This window comes from Notolabrus celidotus, chromosome 12 (genome assembly GCF_009762535.1).
Source record: "Notolabrus celidotus isolate fNotCel1 chromosome 12, fNotCel1.pri, whole genome shotgun sequence".
Lineage (NCBI taxonomy): Eukaryota > Metazoa > Chordata > Actinopteri > Labriformes > Labridae > Notolabrus > Notolabrus celidotus.
Genome location: NC_048283.1, coordinates 34,175,056 through 34,201,554, shown reverse-complemented (window position 1 = coordinate 34,201,554; position 26,499 = coordinate 34,175,056). Strand labels below are relative to the sequence as shown.

The following is a 26,499-nucleotide window of genomic DNA, read 5'->3' as shown; positions in this document are numbered from 1 at the left end:
ACACTTTTTTCATGGTCAAATTCAAGTAATTTTCAAGGACTTTTAAAGTAAATTTTCAAACTTTTCAAGTACTGTAAGCAGTTGTAAATTGCATTATGTGATAGATTTTCATGCACACACAAAATGGCAATATTGATGGGAAACACTGTGTCGTGCCTTCGTATCCAGCAGGAGAGCCTTCCACTCCGCGGCCGCCGGCTGAGACACGACACGGTACTTTAAGACGAGACTTGTCGCCGATCGACCGCGGTCATGTGATAACCTAACCCGAACTACAAACACCCCATGTGAGACAGGGGTACGACTGCTGGAGATCATCACACCACCTACAGGTTATATGGCACAGTGCTTCTACATCACACCACCTACAGGTTATATGGCACAGTGCTTCTACATCACACCACCTACATGTTATATGACACAGTGCTTCTACATCACACCACCTACATGTTATATGGCACAGTGCTTCTACATCACACCACCTACAGGTTATATGGCACAGTGCTTCTACATCACACCACCTACATGTTATATGACAGTGCTTCTACATCACACCACCTACATGTTATATGGCACAGTGCTTCTACATCACACCACCTACAGGTTATATGGCACAGTGCTTCTACATCACACCACCTACAGGTTATATGGCACAGTGCTTCTACATCACACCACCTACATGTTATATGGCACAGTGCTTCTACATCACACCACCTACAGGTTATATGGCACAGTGCTTCTACATCACACCACCTACAGGTTATATGGCACAGTGCTTCTACACCACACCACCTACACGTTATATGGCACAGTGCTTCTACATCACACCACCTACATGTTATATGGCACAGTGCATCTACATCACACCACCTACATGTTATATGGCACAGTGCATCTACATCACACCACCTACATGTTATATGGCACAGTGCTTCTACATCACACCACCTACATGTTATATGGCACAGTGCTTCTACATCACACCACCTACACGTTATATGGCACAGTGCTTCTACATCACACCACCTACATGTTATATGGCACAGTGCATCTACATCACACCACCTACATGTTATATGGCACAGTGCTTCTACACCACACCACCTACATGTTATATGGCACAGTGCTTCTACATCACACCACCTACATGTTATATGGCACAGTGCTTCTACATCACACCGCCTACAGGTTATATGGCACAATGCTTCTACATCACACCACCTACACGTTATACGACACAGTGCTTCTACACCACACCACCTACAGGTTATATGGCACAGTGCTTCTACATCACACCACCTACATGTTATATGGCACAGTGGCTCTACATCACACCACCTACATGTTATATGGCACAGTGCTTCTACATCACACCACCTACATGTTATACGACACAGTGCTTCTACACCACACCACCTACAGGTTATATGGCACAGTGCTTCTACATCACACCACCTACACGTTATATGGCACAGTGGCTCTACATCACACCACCTACATGTTATATGGCACAGTGCTTCTACATCACACATGTCTAGCATGTAGCATAAACAGGAGGGTAGCATAAACAAATAATAGGCTAATTAAAGTGGTACCTGTAAACTGACCTTTCATATGACTGGAAAGCACCCACTCTCCCATAGGGCAAAGTCTGATCTCTTTTTTGCAGACTTTGCAGCAGGCAACATGTGGGTTTGCTCCACATCTTATCCATAGTTTATATTTATCGTTTTCCAGCCAACGTTCACTGAATCGACAGCCTCCCAACATCTTGTCTACGCACTGTCCTCTTGGGGGCGACGTCACACATGACAACAGACCAGCATGTCACACACACCAGCCCGTCGGAGAGAGCAGTTACTTTTTTTACATTTGACTTTTTTACTTCTCTCCATTGAATGGATCTGTTGAGTCAGATTGATGTTAATTGTGAAATATATATGATTACAATTTCAAGCATTGACAAGAACGTAGACCCAGAATTCAAGCATTTTCAAACCTTGAAAACACAACATTACAATGCAAGCATTTTCAAGGATTTCAAGCACCCGTATGAACCCTGTGTCATATACCCTTTCCTTCTCCACTAATCACATGTACTTTGATGACCAATATTTAAAGTATCCAAAAGATTTTACAGTGTGCAGTTTCAAAGTGGAAACATGTAACTCTTCAAAGTCCAAAGTCTCAATTGAAAGAACAAACAAAAGGGAATGTGGCTCATTGGAAAGCAAAGAAAGCTTTTCAGCCACCTGTTGCAACACGGTCCAAATAGTTGATTTTGACAAAAGTCGCACCTCTTTCAAATCAAACACCATCAATAGGTTTCTATTCTAGTCACTGTGTTCCCACTGGATCTGCTCCATTGCTATCCAGTTCATTTTCAGAATAAAACCCTCCGTATTATCTGCAGATTGTTTTTCAGAGGCCGATGAATACAAGATGGATAAAGAGAGGAGTCAGATAATCATTGATTCACCAGTGGGTGTTGACTGACCAGAGAACACAAAGCCAGACCGGACACAGATCTAGTGGAAGTCCTGTGTTAGACTTAACTGAGACGTGGCTGAAAACAGTGTTTGACATTCAGGTGCGTTTGTGCTGCTGCTTGCTGATGACCAAAGGATTTTTCTCATGTGGTCTCGATGAATCTTTCCACCCCTTATATACACACTACACATTCACTCAAGCCAAGAGTTTAAGCATCCTGATACATCCAGAGTAGGGATGTAAGGATATGTCACAGGACAGTTAGAAATCGATATAAATAAGGGTGGATTAAAATCGATTCAACAACATTTGTATCTGGATATTATTTTAAAACAGTAGAAGGCGCTATCTGTATTATACTCTGCTTGTTCAACATCATGAAGTCTCTTGCTGCTCTCTCGTCACTCACTGAGTGGAGGTGTTTTAACTTTAAAGCATGTTTCAGAATCAGCTGACTGAAGGTGTTGATCACAGCGGAGACGCTCAGCTGGGGGCTGCAGCTGAGTGACCAAGCAGCAACCTCCGGTCTAAAAATATGAGTCAATGCAGAAGTGTTAAAAGCTGCAGTTCATCGAGGATCCGCTTGAGGCTGGCTCCGGAAGTACCGGAAGTCACATACACATGAATGGGGAAAAGACGATCTTTGCAGCATTAATAACATGTTTACAGCCTGGTACAAAAGATGAGTGTAGTCTGAATAGCTAATTTCTCGATGTCCTCTCACTGTGAGGGGGGAGAATTTTTTTCTAATTCGGTGATTTCGAAGATATTGAGATTACTAGTCTTCCAATGAGAGGCACAGTTGCCTGCAGGAACACTGCAGCTGTTGGCTAGGAGGCTCAAAGCCCGCCCCTTTACGTCACACTGGCTCGACAGAAGCAATATGGCTGCCGCAGCCGATTGGTCTCAAAACAGCTCTTCAGAAACAGATGGGTGACGTCACGGATCCTACGTCCATATTTTTTACAGTCTATGTGAGTGACAGGTCTCCATGAGCGCTTTTTTTTCTCCGCCGCCGGACTGATGCTGACCCGGTTGCACTCCCGGCTGACACCTGACCACGTTTAAATGTTTATTTTTCTCAATAAGAAGGAGAAAACTGGACACTGAGTCCAAAATCTGATCCTGTTCAGTTGTCCTGTCACAGTAAATCCACATGTTGTAGTCTGAGTCTTCACTCTATGACCATGCGTCCAACGAGATTATTTATAAGCCTGCTCCTCACGTTGATATTCAGCATGTTAACATGTTGAACACCTCAATATGATCTGTAGCTGTTTAATACTGTCAGTAATATACACTGTGTCATGAAGGAACATTTGATTTAGGGGAAAAAACACATTTGTAATTATTTTTGACATGGAAAACATTCATGTTTTTTTAATGATTAAATGATAATTGATCTGTAACATTTCCAAAGGAAAATACTTGAAATTTAAATCCCTAATTTAAAGAGATTGACCTTATTTGTTTTAATATTTAATACTTTCATTTGGGAATTTTTCACTTTCCATTTCTCCATAATTGTTCTGAAATTTTACAACAAGGTATTTTTGTACGGTCATTTTAGTTTTTTTACAAGGTGCTGAAAAGGTGCAGTGGTTAATTTTGAGTTACAACACACCTTCAAAATGAAAAAGGATGACTTTGTTTACAAAGAAATATAAGAGAACAAATATATGTTGCAACTGTCCATATCTGAGAATTGAAATATAATAATAGTTATTTAAATTTTGAATTCAATCCAGTTTTCTGTTAATCGTGAGTGAATAGTATCGTGAACCAAAAATCCGGATTCCATTCAAATCGTGGGTTGAGTGTATCCTTACATCCCTAATCCAGAGTTATTTAGATCTTTTTTTATAATCTTGTCGTCACTTGTTGTCAGAATAAAGTCCTGGAGCAGCAGAAAAAACTGTGCAGGAGCCAGGAGTCAGCATACTGTCCTGCTGTTTGAGACTTGAATCCAGTTTGCTGTTTTAAGCAGAACATCTGATTGAACAGGGATACAAGATGCAAGAGCACTGAGGAATCAACAATTGTAGGAGTAGCCAAACAAAATCCTGATGACCCTGGGACCAAGGTTTGTGTTTTAATGAGATTCACACATGGAGAGGGTATATTCAAGCATTCATGTATTTACTCTCTCAATTTTAAGTGGGTTCTGTCATGGAGGACGAGCGAAGGCTTGTGGACGCACCAGAGGAGCCATTTAGACACATCATGCTTCAGATGCTGCCATGGCAATGCAGCTCCATCAAGGGTTGCAAACAGTTGCAGAGAAGTGATGGTGTGAGATGCAGAGTGCAAAAATATCTCTGCAATCTCTTGAGAATTCTAAAAAGCGGATTTTAAAAAGTGCGCTTTCAGAAACTCTGCCCTTCAAGGGAAAAATAATGGATGGATATTAACCCATAAAATCCTCTTGGCAAGGTCATCCAATAATGCTTCGCCTCCTCATCCCTCCTCCACTCTCTACAGATATCTCCTTATGAAGTGATGAGATGGAGCATTACTCATGCAGTACCACTCCACACATCTGAAAGATGCGCATATATAGTGGTCTTTTTGCAGTGAAGCTCAAGAGGGGGGAAAAAAGCCAGCAATATTAACAACATCAGCTCAGTGAAGGTAAAAAAAAAAAGCAGGATGACTGATGAAGCCTGGCAGCAGAGTTCAAAGTCCTGCTGATAAAGGCCAGTGTTCACTCTGATAAGGTTCAAAGCCTCACACACATGCTTCGTTCTCAGACCTACTTACACACACTCACACAAAACAAGACATAAGATGAGCTGCAGTGTGAAGTCTTACCTTGCTGTCAGCGGGTGTTTCCCTCTTTACTAGATGCTGGCCCATGCTGCTGACAGAGACTGTAAAGGAAACAGAGGATGAGTTAACACCAGGACAAGACTGTGGGTTACACACTCCTCCTTATCTGGGTCACTGTGTGAAGCTGAGGCATTGCACACCGTCACAAACACAGGAGATTCCCTGCTCATATTCAGTTCTAAAAAAGGAATGTATGTACTTTATTTTATATATATCTTTATCATTCAGGTCTTTGGGTGTTTTAAGGTTAGATGGTTAGTGGTAAATGATGAATGGACTGGCTTTTCTAGCACTGATCAAATCACTGAACCGCACTATTACTTTACATGTCACATTTACCCTTTCACACACATTCATACGCTAATGGCAGCACTGTGCTGGGTCCACCATTACTTAATACAGTCACACAATGAAACCCATTCCCTGGGCGCGACTTTGGCTTCAAGGACACTTAGGAATGTCTCATTCAGGATTTGCATGCCGGGGATCGATCAGTGTTCTTAGACACAGCTGCCCTGTAACAACTGATGTCCTGCTCTATCCAGATACCTGATTTTATTTACCTCTTCAACTATTAATGAATTATTTTTACACTATTTTGGGTCCGGGAGGCTGACACCCTCCCTGATGCTATAGGCTTAAAGCTGATTTATACTTATGCATCGCCCCTACGCAGCAGGGGCTGACACAGACATGAGCACCACATACTTGTGCGTCGAACGCTTGAGTGCAGTGTGGTCCCGCTACGATCTCTGTTTCCTTTTCCATAGCGATTCAGAGTGTGTTCTGTTAATCTACAGCTGATACATGTTGCTGTTTATCATACAGACATGATTACATGAGGAATAGAGAGGAGGAGATGAAATACACGGACGATGAGAGGGGATCCCAGAAGTGCTGTAAATACAGGAAAGACAATGCCCCCAAGCCGACTAATCACAGGGCTTGCGGTCCGCGTCGATTCTACAGGTAGTTACATTTTGGAGAAGGTGCACTTCAGCTACGTGCGTAGGCATCTGCGTAGGTACTGGACCTAGAATACGCCGTCGATTCGGTGCAGAAGTATAAATCAACCTTTAGACTGACACACTGGGATCCTATCTCTCTCCTCTCTCTGCCTGTCACTTACTTTAACTCTCCCTGTCTCATCAAAGTTACTAACCATAGGCCTTTCTGGAGTCCCTGAGCTCCCTTGTCTCGTGGGTTCCTCTGAGTTGCTGCCGTAGACGTTCTGCTGCACAACCCACAGGCTACAACTACTACTATCTGTCTCCTCCATCATCTCTCTCTCTCTTCATCTCCCTCTATCCCTCTCTCCAACACAGTCTCAGCAGATGTGTGTCTAACATGAGTCTGGTCCTGCTGGAGGTTTCTGCCTGTTAAAGGAAGTTTGTCCTTGCCACTGTAACTTGCTAAATGCTGCAAAGTGCTCTGCTCATAGTGGATTAAGATGAGATCAGACTGAGTCCTGTCTGTAAGATTGGACTGGATGTTTTGCACTATTTTAATAAAGGTTGATTGATTGATTGATTGATTGATTGATTGATTGATTGATTGATTGATTGATTGATTGATTGATTGATTGATTGATTGATTGATTGATTGATTGATTGATTGAGATTTAATTGTATTAAGAGCATTTTAAAGTCATTCAATTTTCATCTTTCCTCAAATGTTTCAGAAAATGTATACAAACACGAACCCTAAAAGACTTATTTATAGCACAAAATGAACCAGAACATCCACTAGATTCATGTAATCACAATTCCCTCTTCAGGGATGATTTAGTACTTGTTTGTGCCGGAGCCTTGTGTTGCGAACAATTATGTGACCCATATGGCAACCATGGCAACACACATGTGCTTGTAAAATTGAGTCCAGGAGTTTATAAGCACCCAGAGAGAAGCATTTAATTCTGAGGTGTGCTGCTCTCGTCCTGATCTGTGTACTTTAGCACTGCGCTAAGTCCTTTTACAGGTCAGGCACAAACACATTAATGTGTGTGTTTAGCCTGCTTGAGTATTAAGGTAAAAGCTGTCCTGTCACTACCTGTCAGTGTCATTGATGCTCTTAGCTTGATAGTAAAAAGTAAGAGCCAGCCCTAACCACAGCAGTATTGAAAGCAACTAACTGAGCGATTTGAAACAAGCACTACTTTAGAGAAGTGCAGTAAGTCAATATGAAAAACATGACCTCTTACAGCTTTAACACACTGATGTTATTTTATTTCTTTAAGGTGACGATCTTACACATACTTTTACTTTCCTGCTAGTCTTCTTGTCTTATTTCTTGTCATCACCTTGTTGTTTTTGTTGTTTGAGCATAGTTGATAACCAGATTTCATTAGACATCTTTCATACCACCTAAGATAAGGGTAAAGAAATACACAAGAGATTATCAGAAGTGTATCAATCTGTTCTCACTCAGGACTTGTCTTACTAAACACTCCCTCCCTGTATGTGCAAAACTCTTCCATGCTTTGGACTTAGACTCATTAGAGTACTTGGTGCAGATGGTCTGTTTTGCCCAGAGGTAACAGCGCCTGCCTGTGATTTTTAGTTACTTCATTAGTGTCATCTTTAAATTAGATACAGTTCTCCACCGCTGATGATGCAGCTTGTTTAGTTTTTTTTTAACTCTTGACATATTATTTTGCTTTGGGGCTTTCTTAAAAATAGTCTCATCCTCACCATTATCAGCTGCTGTGTCATCTGACTAAAAGGTGTGTTAGAGAGTTCAACCACAGAGATAAATATTAGGGATGCACCGATAATTCGGCCACCTAAAATCTTCGGCTGAAAAGTGCATTTTTAGTTTTTGGCCAAAAGACTTTTATCACCGAAACAACACGGCCGAAGCAGAATGTTGTGATGACGTAAGTAAAAACCGCGGCCAGTGCGTGCTTTTCTGGATAAGGTCCAACATGTCTTCATCCATTCTTCCTTTAATTCAGCACTAAAGCGTCTTCTTAACAAAGAGGTTGAGACGGACCACGGAGAGAAAACAATGAAGAGTACACTCTTTCACTGAGATCTGTTCAAATCCTCTGCACTTCATTGTGACTGTACTCAATCTGTGTTATAAAGATCATTACTTGGATGTGGGAATAAAGCAGCGCGCACGAGAAATGATCCAGGATGATGGATGCGGACAACCTGCTTGGAGACAGAGAAGCGCACAGCGAAGGAAGGAGAACAGTCTCTCTGAACCAGATGAGGGGAACGCACCCTCGTTGTCTGATATGTTCAATGAGATCCTTGATTTTAGTGAGGTTAGTACACAGTCAGAGCCAGAAATGCAAAGGTACTAATAATCAGCATAATAATTTATTTCATTGTTTCGGTTTTCGGCCTTGGTTTCCTCATTTTCAGTTTTCGGTTTCAGACAAGAATTCAGTGCATCCCTAATAAATATAAGATAGTATATAAGATAGTATATAGTTATATTTTATAAATGTGTTTTATACTTATTATATATATAAAGATAATATATAATTTACAGGATTTCCCCCTGGGGATCAATAAAGTAATATCTTAAACATTCATCCAAATATCCTATCACACGTGTAATATCATAATCATAATAATAATAATAATAATAATGATAATAATAATAATAATAATAATAATAATAATAATAATAATAATAATAATAATAATAATGATAATAATAATAATAATAATAACAATGATAATAATTTATAAAACTTATATAGTTTTTTTTTCTAGGCACTAAAAGATGCTTTACATGAGGTGCAAAAATAAAAAAAAGTTAATAATGTTTTTTTTATTAAATTAAAGCTCAAATAAAAAAAGTAAATCAATAGAAAAAAAACAAAACATGAAATAAAAATAAAATTAAATAATATACACAGAGATGGGGAGGTAGTAGAGATCAGGTGTTGTAGGCTTTTTTGAAGAGGTAGATCTTGATTTGATTTTGAAATGAGTGAAGAGAGTCAGAGTTGCAGATGTTTTCAGGGAGAGTTCAGGAGAGCTGGGGCAGCGATGGCAATAACAGACTGTTTTGATTAGTTAAATTTACTCAGAGCTTTAATGGGCGGGTATGCTCTGGTACCCAGTATCGCCACTTCTGAATGAAACCCCTTGGTTTACAAAGACTTCTTACAAGCTGTCACTACCCTCTTTGTCCTCTCCCTCTTACAGTTTATCGTGTCGATTATAATAGCAATGAAATACCCATGGTGCACAGCGTGACACTTTCTCAAACTCAATTGTAACAAATCCGAAATTCTCATCATAGGCCCAAAATCCCTCACTTCCACCTGCCCAGACTTCTCACTCACTATTGATAAATCCACTGTTTCAGCATCCACCCACATCCGTAACCTTGGTATCATCTTTGATCAGTCACTTAACTTTCAACAACACATTAACAATATTTCAAAAACGGCTTTCTTCCACCTCAAAAACATCGCCCGTCTCCGCCCCTCCCTTTCCTTCACAGCAGCTGAAACTCTCATCCACGCCTTCATCACCTCAAGACTCGATTACTGCAATAGCATCCTCTACGGTACACCCAACACCCTCCTCAACAAACTACAATACATACAAAACTCAGCTGCACGCCTCCTCACTCACTCCCGCTCCAGAGACCACATCACCCCAGTCCCCCAGAACCTCCATTGGCTTCCCATCCCCTTCAGAATACAGTACAAGATCCTACTCATCACCTACAAAGCCCTCCATAACCTAGCTCCCTCCTACCTCACCGACCTTCTGCAGCCATATAATCCCTCCCGCAACCTCCGCTCCACCAACGCCAACCTCCTCACCCCACTCACCAAACCCAAGCACCGAACCTGGGGGGACAGGGCCTTCTCTGTCGCTGCCCCCACCCTCTGGAACTCTCTCCCCCAACACCTCAGATTCTCTCCCTCACTCACCAAATTCAAATCCGGACTCAAAACACACCTATTTACAAAGGCTTTTAAACTAGAATTGATTGATTTTTTTTTCTTGTTTTGTTTTATTTTGCTGCCTTGCTTTTCTTTGCTTTTTTGCACTGTTTTCCTTTTGCTTCCTATTGTATAATTGTATTTTCATGTAAAGCGCGTGGGGAACCTTTTAAAGCGCTTTTATAAATAAAATGTATTATTATTATTATTATTACTCCTCTCAAAGGTGCTGCATGTCACTCAACATGTGACATCAAACTATAGTCTATCTTCAAGTTTTTACACAGTGTTGGATAAATGAGGAAAATATGAGTAAAAAAAAAAAAAAGACAGCAATGTTTGGCACAAAAATTGATTAGGAGCATGATGATGCAGAGATTTATTTAATTTTAAAGAGTGTTTAATTCAAATCAGCATTATGGTGTGATATCTTTTATTAACAGAAGTCATTTAGAAGATAGAAGTGATGTTTCACTGACTGTAACTGCACGATACACACACCAACAAATGAATAACAGGAGTACTGACACTGATGTTTTTACACTTGGAGGACTGCTTTTTGTTTTTATGTTAAGTGAGAAAAGAAAGAAGAAAGAAAGAATACAACTTTAAATCAGGTCGGCCTCAATGAACTGGTTTGGAGCCAGTAAACAAAACTAGTCACGCCGCCATATATCCTTTGAAGTTGGTGGTAAAGGCTATGTTTTGTGCATGGCTGTAATCTGCCAGTATACACAGTAGAAGAGGAACAGGTAACAAACAGTTGCTATTTACAGCTTTTCTTAAGGCTCTTCAAAAAGTGCATCTTCACTTGTCAGGGGTGGATGTGGCTTAGGAGGGCAATGACTTTTCTAAAAATGAAAAGTCCAGGAATTTCAACACTCAGTTCCTTTGGTCCTCATCTCAAAGTCACCTGGATTGGAAACCCCCAAATTGCTCCTGAAAGCTTTCACTATCTGTTATGTGTAAATGTGAAGTAAGCTATATACTGGGAGGCAACATTATGCTTGACAGCCTACACCATCAGAGAGTGAATGTGTTTGTTTGAATGCATGACTGTTGACATGTAGTGTTCGGCACTTTGAGGAGAGGTCAGAAGACTACACTCACAGGAGCACAGCTATTGTGTCTTGGGTCACTTTTACAACGCCTTTGCTTTTGACAAAGTATGACTCAAGCTCAGGAGAACTGGAGGCTTACTGACTCCGGCCTACAGATGCACTGCCAAAGCACCAACATACTCTGAAGGGTGAACTCGCCTAGAGGGAGGAAGAGCAGAGTACTAAAGGCTCAGTTCTCTTCATGTGGAGGAAGTGAGAAGTGTCTGTGAAATAAGGAGAGGCCTCAGCAGCGTGAGCTAAACTCAACCAACATACAAGAATTTTCATACTCATAAAATGTGAGACATTGGAGATCGTAACTGGAGCAAATGAAACTGTCTTTTGAGGCGCATGTCTGAAAAAGCTTGACAAATGGTTCTGCTAAATATTGCATGAATCTCAGCTAGCTTCAACCACTCAAAGAAAAAACCTCCCCTCCAAAAAGGACCAACCTTCTTTACTTTTCACTAATCACACTGAGCATTTTTTGGCTTTCAGGAGCTCTTTCAGCCATCATAAAAGGCTTTCATCATCTTTTGGTGCCTGCACTAATTCCTTTCATGGCTTTTTTCATGGAAACTCTGTATACTGCAACCCTGCAGTTTGGTAACATATTCTATGTGTTCATGGTCCAGAATGATATTGTCACAGGTGTTTGCATTATATACAAATACACAGGCATGAAGGCAGGAAATTATCCAACCAAAAAATGTTTCATTAATTCAAGAATGCATAATGTGTCTGCTTAATTAGTCAGTAAAAGCACATCCTCTAATGGCAATTTTCCACAGGATAATCAGTTTGAGGGATTCAAAAATGTGTTAATGAAGCCTTTGAAAAATAAGAGGGAAAACATAAATCCATCATAATCACTTACTGTGCATCCATGTTCATATAAAAGCATGATTTAACACGTTATTTTCCTTAAGCAACGGTCATGTTGGGTTAATTAAATGTAACACAGAGTGTCCCCTGAGCCTACTGTGAAAACAGATTTCCGGTAAATATGGAGGGCTGTTTTATATCCATTATTCTCTGGACATGACGCACAGAGGGAGTGAGATTAAAATGCAAATCAGTGTGAAAAATTAAAGATTGTATGCAACAACAATATAGCTCACAGCTGTCTTTAAAAACCCAATGGAACAGAATTAGCATACAATAACCCCAAAAGCTCATCTTTACCAATTACTAATTCATAAAACTCCTCACACCAGAGTTAGTGCCTCAAACTCTGGTTTAAACTTGATGTTCTGATGCCCGTGTAAGGAGAGAAGCAGCCATGTTTGAAAATGATAAATGTAGGAAATTAAACAAGCATAGCCCAGCTTATTCTAAAGCTCCATTAGTCAACTTTTAGCTACTTCAGAGAAAAGAGCTTTCTGTAATCGCATTTTCTTCACTGCTAATGCTAGCTAACAACTGCTTTATTACTCACCCAGCAGAAGCACAGCAACATTAGCAGCTATGTTCCTAGCTAATGTTATTGCAGCAATTACTCCCCTTTAGCTTTGGTTGTCTCTCTAAGGCTTATTAGAAGCTTCCCGGGTAGCTGGGTGCAATGTTTACTAGATGGTTGCTAACTTTGTTTGTCTACGGTTTGGAGCTAAGCAGAGTAAAAATGGAGTTCTTGTCCAGAAGCTGTTCATACTAGCTACTTATCTAGACATCCATGCTAACGCCATGTTGCTAACAAAAGAACCCTCTACTACATGTGTTTCTAAGATCATGTATCCTCAGACATCTGCTCCACGATGTCATGGGTTGCTGTTGTTTTGTGTTTTCTTTGTGGGGTCCTGGCTTTGATTTCTGGTTTTACTTTGTGAGCTTCATTGATTCATGTTCTGTGTTTTATCTGTTGCCTTTTTGTGTTCTTGTGTGTTTGGTGTTTTGTCTTGTTGTTACCTGTGTTTTCCTGTGGTCTTGAGTTGGTTTTCAGTGTTTTAGTTTGTAGAATATTCTTGTGTTAAGTTTTGTGTTACTGCCTGTGTTTTCCTGCCTTTGTGATTGTCTTCACCTGTGCCTTGTTGTCCTAACCTGTGTGTCCTTACTCGTTACCCACTGTGTCTATGTAGTCTCTGTGTTTCCTCCCTTCTGGGCCTGTTCATTGTACTTTTGTGCTTCTGTTGCGTCATGTTGATTCCAGTGTTCCTGTGTTTCTTGAGTTCAGTGGATTTTGTTTTGAAGTAAGTTTGTTTTATTCAGTTTTTTTTAGTTTATTAAAGTTCCTTATTTTTTAAAGGTGACATATCATGCAAAATTGACTTTTTAATGGTTCTCTACCTGAAATATGTTTCCCTGGCATGTCTACAAACCCCCCGAGAATGAAAAAAATTCATTCTGCCCCTGTTCTGATTTCTCCACCTTTCTGTAAATGTGTGTGAAACGAGCCGTTTCAGACTTCAGTGTTTTTGTTACGTAACAACAATATCCGGTCTGTCACGGAGTCAGAGCTCGGAGCTTGTTCAGCCCATAGACTGTATAAAATAATACTGAATCCCTCCTCTGTTTTTCATTACCTGCACAAATGTGTGCTAACAAGGAGCTTAGGAGGGAGGCATGCTAGTTGTAGGCTGTCTTAATAAACACAAAGGTCGGTTTTACTCCCCACGTCTGCAGATTTGAAGATCTATTGGAGGATTTTTATTTATCATGGATAAGTGCTAGCGCTAGTTAGCATAGCTACATAGCTACATGTCCTAGCTGTAGCTGTGTACCAAGACACACGTCTACATACTGACAAATAAAACAACAAGAAACACAGAATCTGTGACCAATCCTTCAGAAAGGTCCCGCTGCCTTTCTGGCAGAGGTCGGTTTTACTCCCCACGTCTGCAGATTTGAAGATCTAGTGGATGATTTTTATTTATCATGGATAAGTGCTAGCGCTAATTGGCATAGCCACATAGCTACATGTTCATAGCTGTAGCTGTAGCTGTGTACCAAGACACACGTCGACATACTGACAAATAAAACAACAAGAAACACTAAATCTGTGACCAATGGTTCAGAAAGGTCCCGCTGCCTTTCTGGCAGAGGTCGGTTTTACTCCCCACGTCTGCAGATTTGAAGATCTAGTGGATGATTTTTATTTATCATGGATAAGTGCTAGCACTAGTTAGCATAGCCACATAGCTACATGTTCGTAGCTGTGTACCAAGACACACGTCTACATACTGATAAATAAAACAACAAGAAACACTAAATCTATGACCAATCGTTCAGAAAGGTCCTGCTACAGGCGCCTCTCCGTCAGGATCAGATTCAGAGGGTTGAAGTAACGCGATCTCTGAGCAGCCGTGTATATTCAGCCAACATGTAAACATTAGATCAACGTGCTGGACAGCCGAGGCACATCCACTTCCGGAGGGGGCGTGGTCAGAGAGAAAACAGAGTGTTCTGAGGAGGAATGAAGAAGAGGACTTTTCAGGCAGACCAAAATCTGATTTCAAAGTGTTTTTTTGAGCATAAACTTTAAAGACATGTTTTGGGGACCTCTTAGACCAATATATATTGATGAAAAAAGCGTGATATGTCCCCTTTAAATCTGCACCTGGGTCCTCCCCCTCCTTTCTATATCCGTGACAGAATGAACAGGCCAAAAGAGGACCCAGCGGATTTTTTCAAACCTTTAGATTATTCAAAAAGAATTTGTTACTTTCAGGACAAGTTCCCCCCACATCATCTCCGGCCCCTCCCTCGCTCTGAGGTCCTGCCGGAGCCCCTTCCCTGCTTCGAGGTCATGCCGACACCCCTGCCTCGCTCGGAGGCCCTGTACACCCCGTGACACATGTGACTCCAACCATGTACTCGGGATAGCTTCTTTTCTCAGCTTAATTCACTGTGGCTTAAGTACAGAGATCAGTTTGATCTGTTTCATGTTCACTTGCTTTCAATAGCTACTGCCCTGATAATGCAAGAGACGTCTTTTCAGACAATGTCGGGTTGTCTACATAGGCCATGCATGTTCAGTTCAAAACAAAACAGCAAAACAGTAAGCTAAAAGATGCTAAATGCTGTATATTTGAGGCAAACTGCAGAGAGGTGTAGAGGTAGACGTAGAGCTGTTTCCCTTATGAATAGCACTTATATGGACTATATTTTACCATCAGGTACAAAATTTAAGTGTCTTCACTGTGCAATGTTTTTCACTTACATGATGCCTGTTGTTCATTTTTTACTTTGTACTAAAGAATAAAGGCTTTGGCATCAACTTGGAAGGGCAGGTTAGGGTTATGTTTGCCTGATGAAGTTCCAGCACCGAAAAGTTGCAATTGAACTCTTATATATGTGTGAGTTGGACAGTGTGTGGGATTCTTGCAACTTACTTTGTACTTACTAGGGATGTCAACAGTTCATCGAGTATGGATTCATTGATTGTTAAGAACGTACTCGAACACGTTTTTCTTTTGATTTTCTATCAGGTGGAAGAAACATCATGTGGTCTCATATTTGGTTCAGCTATCAGGGAGGTGTTTTAAGTTTAAAGCATGTTTCAGAATCAGCTGACTGAAGGTGTTGCTCACAGTGGAGACGCACGCTCAGCTAGGGGCTGCAGCTGAGTGACAGGTCTCCATGAGTGCTTAGTTTCTCCGCCGCCGCCGGACTAATAATGACCCAGTTTCGCTCCCAGCTGACACCTGACCACGATCAAAATTTATTTTTTCTCGATAAGAAGGAGTAGACAGAAAACTGGACACTGTGAGTCTGAAATATGTTTCTGTTCAGTTCGCTTGTTGCAGTAAATCCACATGTTGCAGTCCACGCCTTCACTTTTATGACTGTGTGTCCACAGATTGTGTGTCCTTTTTTTTTTTTTTTTTTTTCAATTTATTTGTAAAGGGACCATTTACAATATTTAACATAAATGTCACCATCTGATGCATTGTACCAGAGTTAGCTTAAAGCTAATTTACATCTGCAGTCCCTTGGCAGGTCACAATTAAAACATCACATTGTAAAAACACTTGCTTGCACACACACAAGCGCACGCGCACCCACGCACGCACACACACACACACACACACACACACACACACACACACACACACACACTCAAACAAACAAACAAACAAACAAACAGTATGTATATCAAGTTAAAAGTATCAAATCAGTGGTTGCAGTGTTGAGTGTCCTTTAGCAGACTTTTCAGTTTGGTTTTGAAGCTGCTGAGAGATTCACTGTTCTTAATGTCCTCCGGTAAGGTGTTCCACTGAGTTGTGGCTTTCACAGAAAAAGCTGACTGCCCAAAGGCAGTACGGCGAAAGGGCACATTGCAATTTCTGAACGAAGAGATTCTTGTTGATTTAACGGAGTCCACTGACCGAAAGTTGATAAATTGACGCAGCGGAGGCGTGGCCAAGCCATTTAAAATCTTATACACAAGACACACATTTGAATACAATTTAAAATTCTCAAAGCTCAAAAGATGATGTTTCTCCAGTATCCTACAGTGGTGGTATTGTATTGTTTTTTTGTCCAATATTTTTAAGGTTTGTTTATACAGAGAGTGAAGTGGTTTAATGACCGTCTCCCCAGCCTGACCCCAGCATGTGATACAATATGACATGACATCATCCTCACGTTGATATTCAGCCTGTTTAACATTTTGAACACCTCAATATAGATGTGGATATTTAATACTGTTAGTAATATACATTGTGTCATGAAGGATAATTTGATTCATGGGGAAAAAACACAAATGGCATTATTTTTGACATGGAAAACATTCACGTTTTCTTTAATGATTAATGGATAATTGATCGTTAATATTTCCAAAGATCGATCACGGAAAATACTTGAAATTTACATCCCTAGTACTAACATAGATTTTTTGGGTGACTTATCTGACTTATCTGATCATGTGATCATGTTTATTTAAGATGCAGCTGTACAATGTTACTTCAGTCTGATGAAGAGCAGGTCTGCTTGAAATGTCACGTTGGTGAATACATCGTCTGGGATATTGAAATGTTTCTCAATTTTTGTACAGCCGTCACATAAAGCACTAATCGCTCAATAACTCTCTTAACCAATCTAATTTGATCCTCTAGATAAAGATAACATTTTATAGGTGTAATGATTCATCTACTACATCGATGTATCCATTTATATTCCTATGATCCGACTACATCGATCTGTGCTCGGCAAGTTGGCCTTCTGGACGACATATATCGATCTAACATCGTATAAAAAGGTAATAAATCGATTGTATCCATACTAGGAAATAACACATTGGATTTAAGCACGGCAGACTTTATATGGATGTGTGTTTTTTTTACACTTTAATGATAAAGATGTTAAACGTTACTCAATTCAGGCTGCCTGTCTGTGATGTCATCGCCACGTGCCAGCAGACAACAAAACATAGCATGGAGGATGGCAAAGGAGAAGCTGGCGAGCGAGAGATCATCAAGCTACCATGGCGGTCCAGTGTGTGGAAACACTTTGGCTTTTGTAAAATAAGTCGCTCATTGTTTGTAGGATATTTAAAGGTCAAGTTACCACGGCAACACCACAAATCTATCCAACCACCTACTAAGGCGCCATGGGATTTCACACAACGTTTATATCCATTATTAATTTATACCTGATTCCCTTACAAGAAACAACAGGAATCTAGGACTGTCCAGTATCAAGGGATTTATTTCACAGTCACTCTGGTTGAATTTTTGGCTAAAAAGTTACTGAATCCATTTCAAGTCACTGAATTGTTTCAGATCGGATCGTTCTAAATGAACCAATATCCTCCTTTAATAGTATCAACAACCATGAATCATGAATGAATTGAATCGTTGTTAAAAAGAATCGTTACACCCCTAATAATATTTACAATGAAGTTGATGCAGCTCAAAATAATTTTGTTCTTTTGCAAGTTTCACAGAAATAAACAGACCAGACTCGCTTTCATAATCAAATGAATCAAATATTTATACACAAAAAATGGGAAGGAGGAATAAACCTGCGCAAAGCAGACACTGTAAAAACTGCCTGTGATCCTGTCAGAATATATGTGTGAAGAAAAGGCTGTGGTTGGAGATTCCTTTTTAAATCAAAGGAATCCCATTTCACATTGCATGTGAAGTTATTTAATCCCTCCCAGAGTTCCTCTTAAATTCTGGACAACTAACATCCAAAAGAAGAAAAAACATATTCCCACAGCTCTGGTTTATTTTTGTGCTGTTACAACATGGAAATGTTCCTTTTTTCTGGCATATTTCAACATCATCACTGTAAGCATAGAGGGGTTAAATGTGAGATCTGTGTCACAAATTAAAGCAAGAGACAGTTAGAAAATAATTAGCATTTTCCTTACTAATTTGTTTTGAAGACCTTCACAGCCTTGTATAGATAGCAGGCTATTAATCAACTGGACAGAATGAGTTGAATAAATTTGAGTATAATGGTGGTTGAACCAAAGCAGGCACGCAAAGCACTCGCAGCTGCAAAAATTCACTAAAAAATCCCTGCTTATTAAATGATGTCCTGCCTCGGGTGATGCATTCAGTTTAGCATACAACTGATGTCCAGTGAGGACTCCAGCGTTTGGTCAGACATAGCAGGGAATCTGTGAGACTGAATACGAAGCCTGCCAACTAGTTTCACTCTCAATGTTACACAATCAAAACTGAGATCCTGCAAGGACTTGCAAGAAAAGCCTGTTGCATAATAGCGCGTGAGAGAGAGAAGAGTCAGAAATGAGAGGAGGCTGTAATTATTACTCAGCTGCAGTCTTTTTTGCAAAGCACACACTTGTTTTTCAGGTCTCTGCCCTCACACATGGCCCTGTATTTAGAGGAAAGAGATACCAAGGTGTTGGAAAACACGCAGCGGGAGAAAAAGACGAATTCAATCGCTCCCTCCCAGTTATGCCGGTATAAATTGCAGTTAATTGCAAGATATGTCACGGTGCATCTCCTAAAACATTTCTGTTTGTATTTAAATACATCACTAAGATGGAAAAAAAAGCTCTTATCATTTGTAGACTTGGCAGAGGCCAGCACCTGGAAGAATCCATTACTGCTCAGTAGGGATGTAAGGATATATCACAAGAAGTAAGGGTGGATTAAAATCGATTCAACAACATTTGTACCTGGATATTATTTTTAAACAGTAGGAGGCGTTATCTGTATTATACTCTGCTTGTTCAACATCATGAAGTCTCTTGCTGCTCCCTCGTCACTCGCTGAGTGGAGGTGTTTTAACTTTAAAGCATGTTTCAGAATCAGCTGACTGAAGGTGTTGATCACAGCGGAGACGCTCAGCTGGGGGCTGCAGCTGAGTGACAGGTCTCCACGAGCGCTTTATATCTCCGCCCCAGGACTGATTCTGACCCGGTTGCACTCCCGGCTGACACCTGACCACGTTCACATGCTTATTTTTCTCAATAAGAAGGAGAAAACTGGACACTGAGTCTGAAATCTGATCCTGTTCAGTTATCTTGTTGCAGTAAATCCACATGTGGTAGTCTGAGTCTTCACTCTATGACCATGCGTCCACAGAGATTATTTCTAAGCCTGCTCCTCACGTTGATATTCAGCATGTTAACATGTTGAACACCTCAATATGATCTGTAGCTGTTTAATACTGTCAGTAATATACACTGTGTCATGAAGGAACATTTGATTTAGGGGAAAAAACACATTTGTCATTATTTTTGACATGGAAAACATTCATGTTTTTTTAATGATTAAATGATAATTGATCGTTAACATTTCCAAAGATCGATCAGGGAAAATACTTGAAACTTACATCCCTAATTTAAAGAGATTGACCTTATTTGTTTTAATATTTAATATTTTCATTCAGAAATTGTTCACTTTCCATTTCTCTATAATTGTTCTGAAATTTTCCAACAAGGAATTTTTGTATGGTCATTTTAGTTTTTTTGCAAGTTGCTGAAAAAAAGTGTGCAGTGGTTTTATTTGACTTACAACACACCTTAAAAATGAAAAAGGATGACTTTGTTTACGAAGAAATATAAGAGAACAAATATATGTTGCAACTGTCCATATCTGAGAATTGAAATAAAATAATAGTTATTTAAGTTTTGAGTTCAATCCAGTTTTCTTGAAAATTGTTCTGAAGAATGTGAGTGAATCGTATCCTGAACCAAAAACCGGGATTCGAATCATATCATGGGTTGAGTGTTTCCTTACATCCCTACTGCTCAGCAAGGTCTGCAGCACATATGAACAATCATCTATGTGTCTGAGCTGTCCATTATCAGAGGCTATTTCAAATCCATATCCTCACAAGGCCCTAATGGTTTTACATGGCCTCAAGAAGAAGAACGAAAGGGGTCATTAGTTTGAACGATGAGTTTCTGTATGTTCTCCCATATGTCTGTTTGCTGTTTCCTGGTTAACTTGAACCATATTTACTTTTTTCTGACTGTTAAAAGTATCAGTTTTACACCACAACATGGCACAGGGTTGATCAAAAAGGGCTACTTCTCCTACCCTGAGAGGATAAGCACTTCTATTCCCTTCTGTCAAAAAAAAAGATATATTGTAGCAGAGTGGTCGACTAGACAGATTGCAGAACAGCTTAATTAATGGTACCTGTAATGCAAATCATCTGCTGCAAATGTGGTTCAGATAACATTTTATCACTCGGTAAAGACAATCCTTCCTTTTTTTCTTGGTGAGAATCGGCTGGCTCTGCGCCTGTGAAGTTCAAGGGAATATTGCCTTCCTGCAACATAAATCTCCCTGTCAGGATAAGATGAGCTTTTTATAACGCAGACAAAAGGGAGAATGGATTACTCTGTAACAACCACAGTAATAAAACTCGTGGGAACGATTGGGTTTAGAGGCAATAACATTCAGTCCAACGTGGTGCTGCAGTGAGTAGCTTTGTGCTAACATACTGAGGAAACATTTACAAAAAAAAACAGTGCTGTGCAAATGGATTTCACAGCACCAGAATCAGGCTGTCTGGGGGATACTTCCTCAAACAAAGAGTCAGCGGTCATGGAACCGACTTTTATAGGGCTGTGACTCAGGAAAAATGAATGTGAAGGGCCGAGTAAACAACGTCGTGTTTTTTTCTTTCAGTACTGCGTGTACATCAAAATGTTCTCACTCGAAATAGTCCAAGCGTAACCCACAAACTGCACAGATGTTTTAATCTTTCGGGAGTATGAAGTTCATGGTGAGATTTTGTTGTTTGGGGATTTGAGAGGGTTTTAGTTCAGTGTGTCCGCTGAGACAGAGGTCATTAAGGTGCTTCACACACTGGAGATAAAGCAGAAAAACACTGTGGAGAGAGCGACAATGCATCAAATCATCATAAATCTGAACGTCTGGCCTAGTGATAAAACTAAGATTTACTGTTGCTATAATGGACATAATATATGAGCCCAGAGTTGTTGATATTCCAAACAGCTTCTTCCTTGATCTGTTACAGCAGAGCAGCAGATGACAACAATAACACAGGGACACATTCTGGGCGAGATATCCACAAGATGTTCATTTTTCATTCACAGATTTTTCTTTGTATTTTTTAACAGACTTATTTTACCCATGGCTGCTTGTGAAATACTCTCAGGGAATAGATGGAACTCCTGTCAGACCTTGGTCTAGGAAGTAGAAAGGTTGTAATTTATTTTTTGAAACTTGAATAACGATGATTTCAAAGAAGAAAAAAAGGAGGACAGTACAAGGCTACTAAAATGTACAGAGACCTTCATCCCTACATGTGAATTTGACCTTACATCAGGAGTGTAGAAAGAATCAAAGGGTGGGATTTTCAAGGCTAACATGCTTGAAATATTGTCAGTAGGGCGCACAGAGGAGACGCTCAGCTGTGCGTCAGGTCTCCACAAGCACTTTTTAAAAGAGGATCAATACAAAACTGCTGCCAACAACGACACGGACACAAAGGTTGACAGCTTTAAACAGGATATTTCCACCTTTGGATACAAAGGCAACAGACAGGTGGGAAATTCTGGTACGCTACGTTTACAGACCAGCAACATCAGAGCCGTCTGGGCTTTTCTCCAGCGGGACTGATTATGACCCGGTTGCGCTCCTGGCTGACACCTGACTGAATACACATGTTTATTTTTCTCATAAAGACTGAGTAGACAGAAAACTGGACACTGTGAGTCTGAAGTACTTTTCTGTCAGTATTATGAGCCTTCACTTTATAAGATTATATCCGCTGAGAATATTTTAATGAGCCTGATCGTTGATAATCTGTGTGTCAAACGTGTACCCGTATTCAATCCCGTCAGTTATATGCATTTTGTTGCTGTAGAAAATACAATTTAGGGGGAAAACAACCTATTTGGCATTGTTTTTGACGTAAGAATAATAATGTTTTTTCTTATCAATTAATCGATAATTGATCGTTAACATTTCCAAAAATCAATCACGGAAAATACTTAAAATGTACATCCCTAATTGTCAGTCTTATGCTTTATGAAGAGATGCTTTCAAAAGGTTATCATACCCTCTGGGCCAGACATTAAAATATTTCTATACAACTTCTTTCTTGCTGTTCTACTCAAATCGCATCACTGCCATTCATAACTCTGTCACTTAACTGGATGAAGGTTTTAAAACAGACACACCAAAGAGCTACAACAAAACTCCAATTTCCTCTGGATGAGCTTCCAACTGGTGTTTTACTTGTTTTAATTATCCGGTTTGTTTGTAACTGAAAAATAAACTCATGGAGGAAACATGAAGCGGGAGATGAACACTGAATGAATCCTAACCTTAAAATAAAGCTAAACGCTGCAAGCAAAGCCACTGACAATTATTCCTGTGGTCTGGTATCGCCAAGACAGTATCTGAGAAACACTTCTTTTCAGGGTGCTGGTTGAGCCCTGTGGTTACACCATGCAGCTACACTACCAGTCAAAAGTTTGGACACACCTTCTCATTCAATGGTTTTTATTTATTTTAATTATGTTTAACATTGTAGTTCAATACTGATGACATCAAAACTATGAAATAATCTGGGTTTGCCATAATCTGGATTACAACAGTAGTCAAATAGGGCTATCCATTGTGTACTAACCCTACCTCTGAACAACACAACTGATGGTCTCAAACACATTAAGAAGGCAAGTCATTCTACAAATGAACTCTTGACAAGGCTCATGTTCATTAGAAACCATTCCAGGAGACCACTTCATGAAGCAGACTGAGGGAATACCAAGAGTGTGCAAAGCTGTCATGAAGTAAAAAGGGGGCTACTTTACAGAATCTAAAATATAAAACAGATTCTGCTTTGTTTAACACTTTTTGGTTCATTCAATAATTCCATATATGTTCTTTCATAGTTTTGATGTCTTTAGTATTAAAGCTGGGGTTGGTAATCAGAGATTTAGATACACTTTTGTCATACTGGTTAAAATGATCTTTATGTCCTGATGGCAATCATTACATGATGTGTTCCTAAAAAGGAGTGAAAAAAAACTGCTATCTACAGCCGGAGTAAACCTGGGAAAACACCAACCAATCATCGTTTTTTGGCTCCCCAAATTTTAAACCAATCAAATCCCATCCAGCCGTTCTGCCCTCCTCCTGCGCGTACATTTCCCCGGCGTGCACTCCTCTGAGTCCCCGTCTCCTGCCTCTGCTTCCCCTGACTCTACTGACTGCCCCTCTCGCTCGTCCTCGGGCCTGTCCCCTCTGACCTGATGAGGTGCTTTGCTCAGGACTGTAGTCCGGATCAGAGTCTAAAAAGCTCTCACCAACAAGCAGAATAATTAATGACGTTCAGTAAGTCCTACAGAAAATATAGATTTATTGTTACAAAACAACAATCAATGTTTGAATGAATGAAGAACTTCTCCTCTTGTCTCTCCTCTCTCCCGCTCACACACTCTACACCTCTCCTGATGCCTTCACTGACTGTCAACACTGTAGGAATTAAGAACATCTACACTGAACAGGTTTAACAAACAGTAGAGTTGTTACAGTATTATATATGTATTATAACTTTTCTCCTGATATCGTGTCACCGGTACAACTGGATAATGCTAGCATGACAGTTGTGAGTACTAACAGCAGCCATGTTTGTTTGTGTTTTTAACTTTCACTATGAGAATGTTTTGGTGAGGACCGGTTTTGAATCAGTCACCATCATATGGTCGAGAATCAGCGGCGCTCGTGCATGTGAGCGGGGGGGGGGTCGTTTTGGAGGTGCTCCGAGGGAGGAGGGGAGGGGTTAGACGGAGTCATGAGGAAAAGCTACATTCAAATTCATGCTGGTTTTCCGAGACTACCAACCCTAGCTTTAATCTACAGTGTTTACAATCATTACAATAAATACAAACCTTTGAATGAGAAGGTGTTTCCAAACTTTTGACTGATACTGCACATGTCAATCCCCAACCTCTTAGTTTATTTTTCTACTTTATCCGCTGTCCTGCGCTAACAATAAAGGAATGAAAAGCCCATAAATCATCTTAAGTAAACTGCTATCTTCAGTGTTTTCACCATTTCTAATCTACATGTGTGCTATTTTTGGAGAGGAGACCGAGATCTTGAGCACAGTGAAGGGTCAGTCATTTTTGTAATATGTATAGCCTACAATACTGTTGATTTCTTTGTGTACCATGATGCAGCAAAAAAGATATTTTAGTTTCCCAAAGGTCTTTGAGAATCTTCAACTCTTCAGGGGAGGCCTCTGTTTGTCAATTATTTACTCGCTCAAGCCTCGCTTTTATAAAGTGGTAGTAATTTAACCTAGAGTGCAGCCCGGATGAAATGCTTTGAATCTGTTCCAAAAACCCTTCAAGAACTAAAATATTACAATAAAAATGTCTGATTATTGCCCAATCAGCATATTAATTCATAACTACTTCTTCCCACAAAGACGTAAATGCACTCTGCCCAGCCGCAGCATGCATATTTGATTTGACAAAAAGCCTGCACCACATGCTGACAAACCAACTTCTCAGTTAAAGTGGCAAGTGGGGAGGACACGTGCTTCTGTCTGCCGTTGCCTGGTTCCTTTGTTTTACTTTAAATTTGCTGTTGTGCAGAGAAACAACGGCTTCTTTTAAACCTCTGGCTGCCCTCAGTGACTGCAACACGTTATTCTCCATTGGCAGTCAATTACGTAACAAATACAGTGTGTGTGTGTGTGTGTGTGTGTGTGTGTGTGTGTGTCTGTGTCTGTGTTTATGTGTGTGTTGAGGGGACACCAGAGAGAGGGATGGGATGAGAAATAGTGATAGACTTACACTGGCTATCTGGCAGTGAAAGCACTCTGCGCTTGATAAGAGATTGGGGGTCAAAGGTTAACATCTGTCCCAGAGGGAGGGCATATGTTGTACACTGCAGAGCTGCATGCAGTCTGACATCCAGCCCGGCGGTTTAAGCCCTCTCATTTCCTCTCTTTCCGCTTCTCTTTCTGCCTTGACACGTTTTCTATGAGGTTATCAGAATGAAGCTGCCATGTTTTGAAATCCAGGTTAAAGTGGAGGAATGCGCAAGAGTGAAACTTGGCAGGCAGAAGACGGAGGAAGGTGACTACTTCCTAACCTTTTCCAAACAATAACACAGAGCGAGTGTGAAGTATGGATTGAAATGGTGTATAAATCTGCTCTAACATACCTTTATTTTGCTCCTCCGTCAACCAGCTTCATTTTGTTTGGTTGCACATTCCATTATTGTATTCCTTCAGACTGTGAATGCTGAAAGCTTTCAAAGTTTACATTAACAGTAGCTGTGTCTTACTTTTGGAAACTCAGTCACACCCGCTAACGTCCTGTTGTTAGCTGTATCCCAATTCAAGGGCTGCAGTTTTTAAAGGTGACATATCACGCTTTTTTCATCAATATATATTGGTCTAAGAGGTCCCCAAAACATGTCTTTAAAGTTTGTGCTCAAAAAAACACTTTGAAATCAGATTTTGGTCTGCCTGAAAAGCCCTCTTCTTCAGTCCTCCTCAGAACAGTCTGTTTTCTCTCTGACCACGCCCCCTCAGGAAGTGGATGTGCCTCGGCTGTCCAGCACGTTGATCTAATGTTTACATGTTTGCTGAATATACACGGCTGCTCAGAGATCACGTTACTTCAACCCTCTGAATCTGATCCAGAATCTGATCCTGACGGAGAGGCGCCTGTAGCAGGACCTTTCTGAACCATTGGTCACAGATTTAGTGTTTCTTGTTGTTTTATTTATCAGTATGTAGACG

At 40.3% G+C, this 26,499-nt stretch overlaps 1 protein-coding gene across 2 annotated transcripts in view; it reads right to left on the bottom strand.

The window, feature by feature from the left end:
* LOC117822872 (myelin basic protein-like) overlaps positions 1-26,499 on the bottom strand; it is a 111,275-nt gene that overhangs the window by 76,184 nt on the left and 8,592 nt on the right. For both annotated transcript variants that reach the window (XR_004633268.1, XM_034697804.1), the window contains exon 2: positions 5,302-5,360. Coding sequence is in view for 1 of the 2 variants with exons in the window: in XM_034697804.1 (XP_034553695.1) it covers positions 5,302-5,346 (45 nt within the window). In the remaining variant the exon portion in view is untranslated. The remainder of the gene's footprint in view (positions 1-5,301; positions 5,361-26,499) is intronic.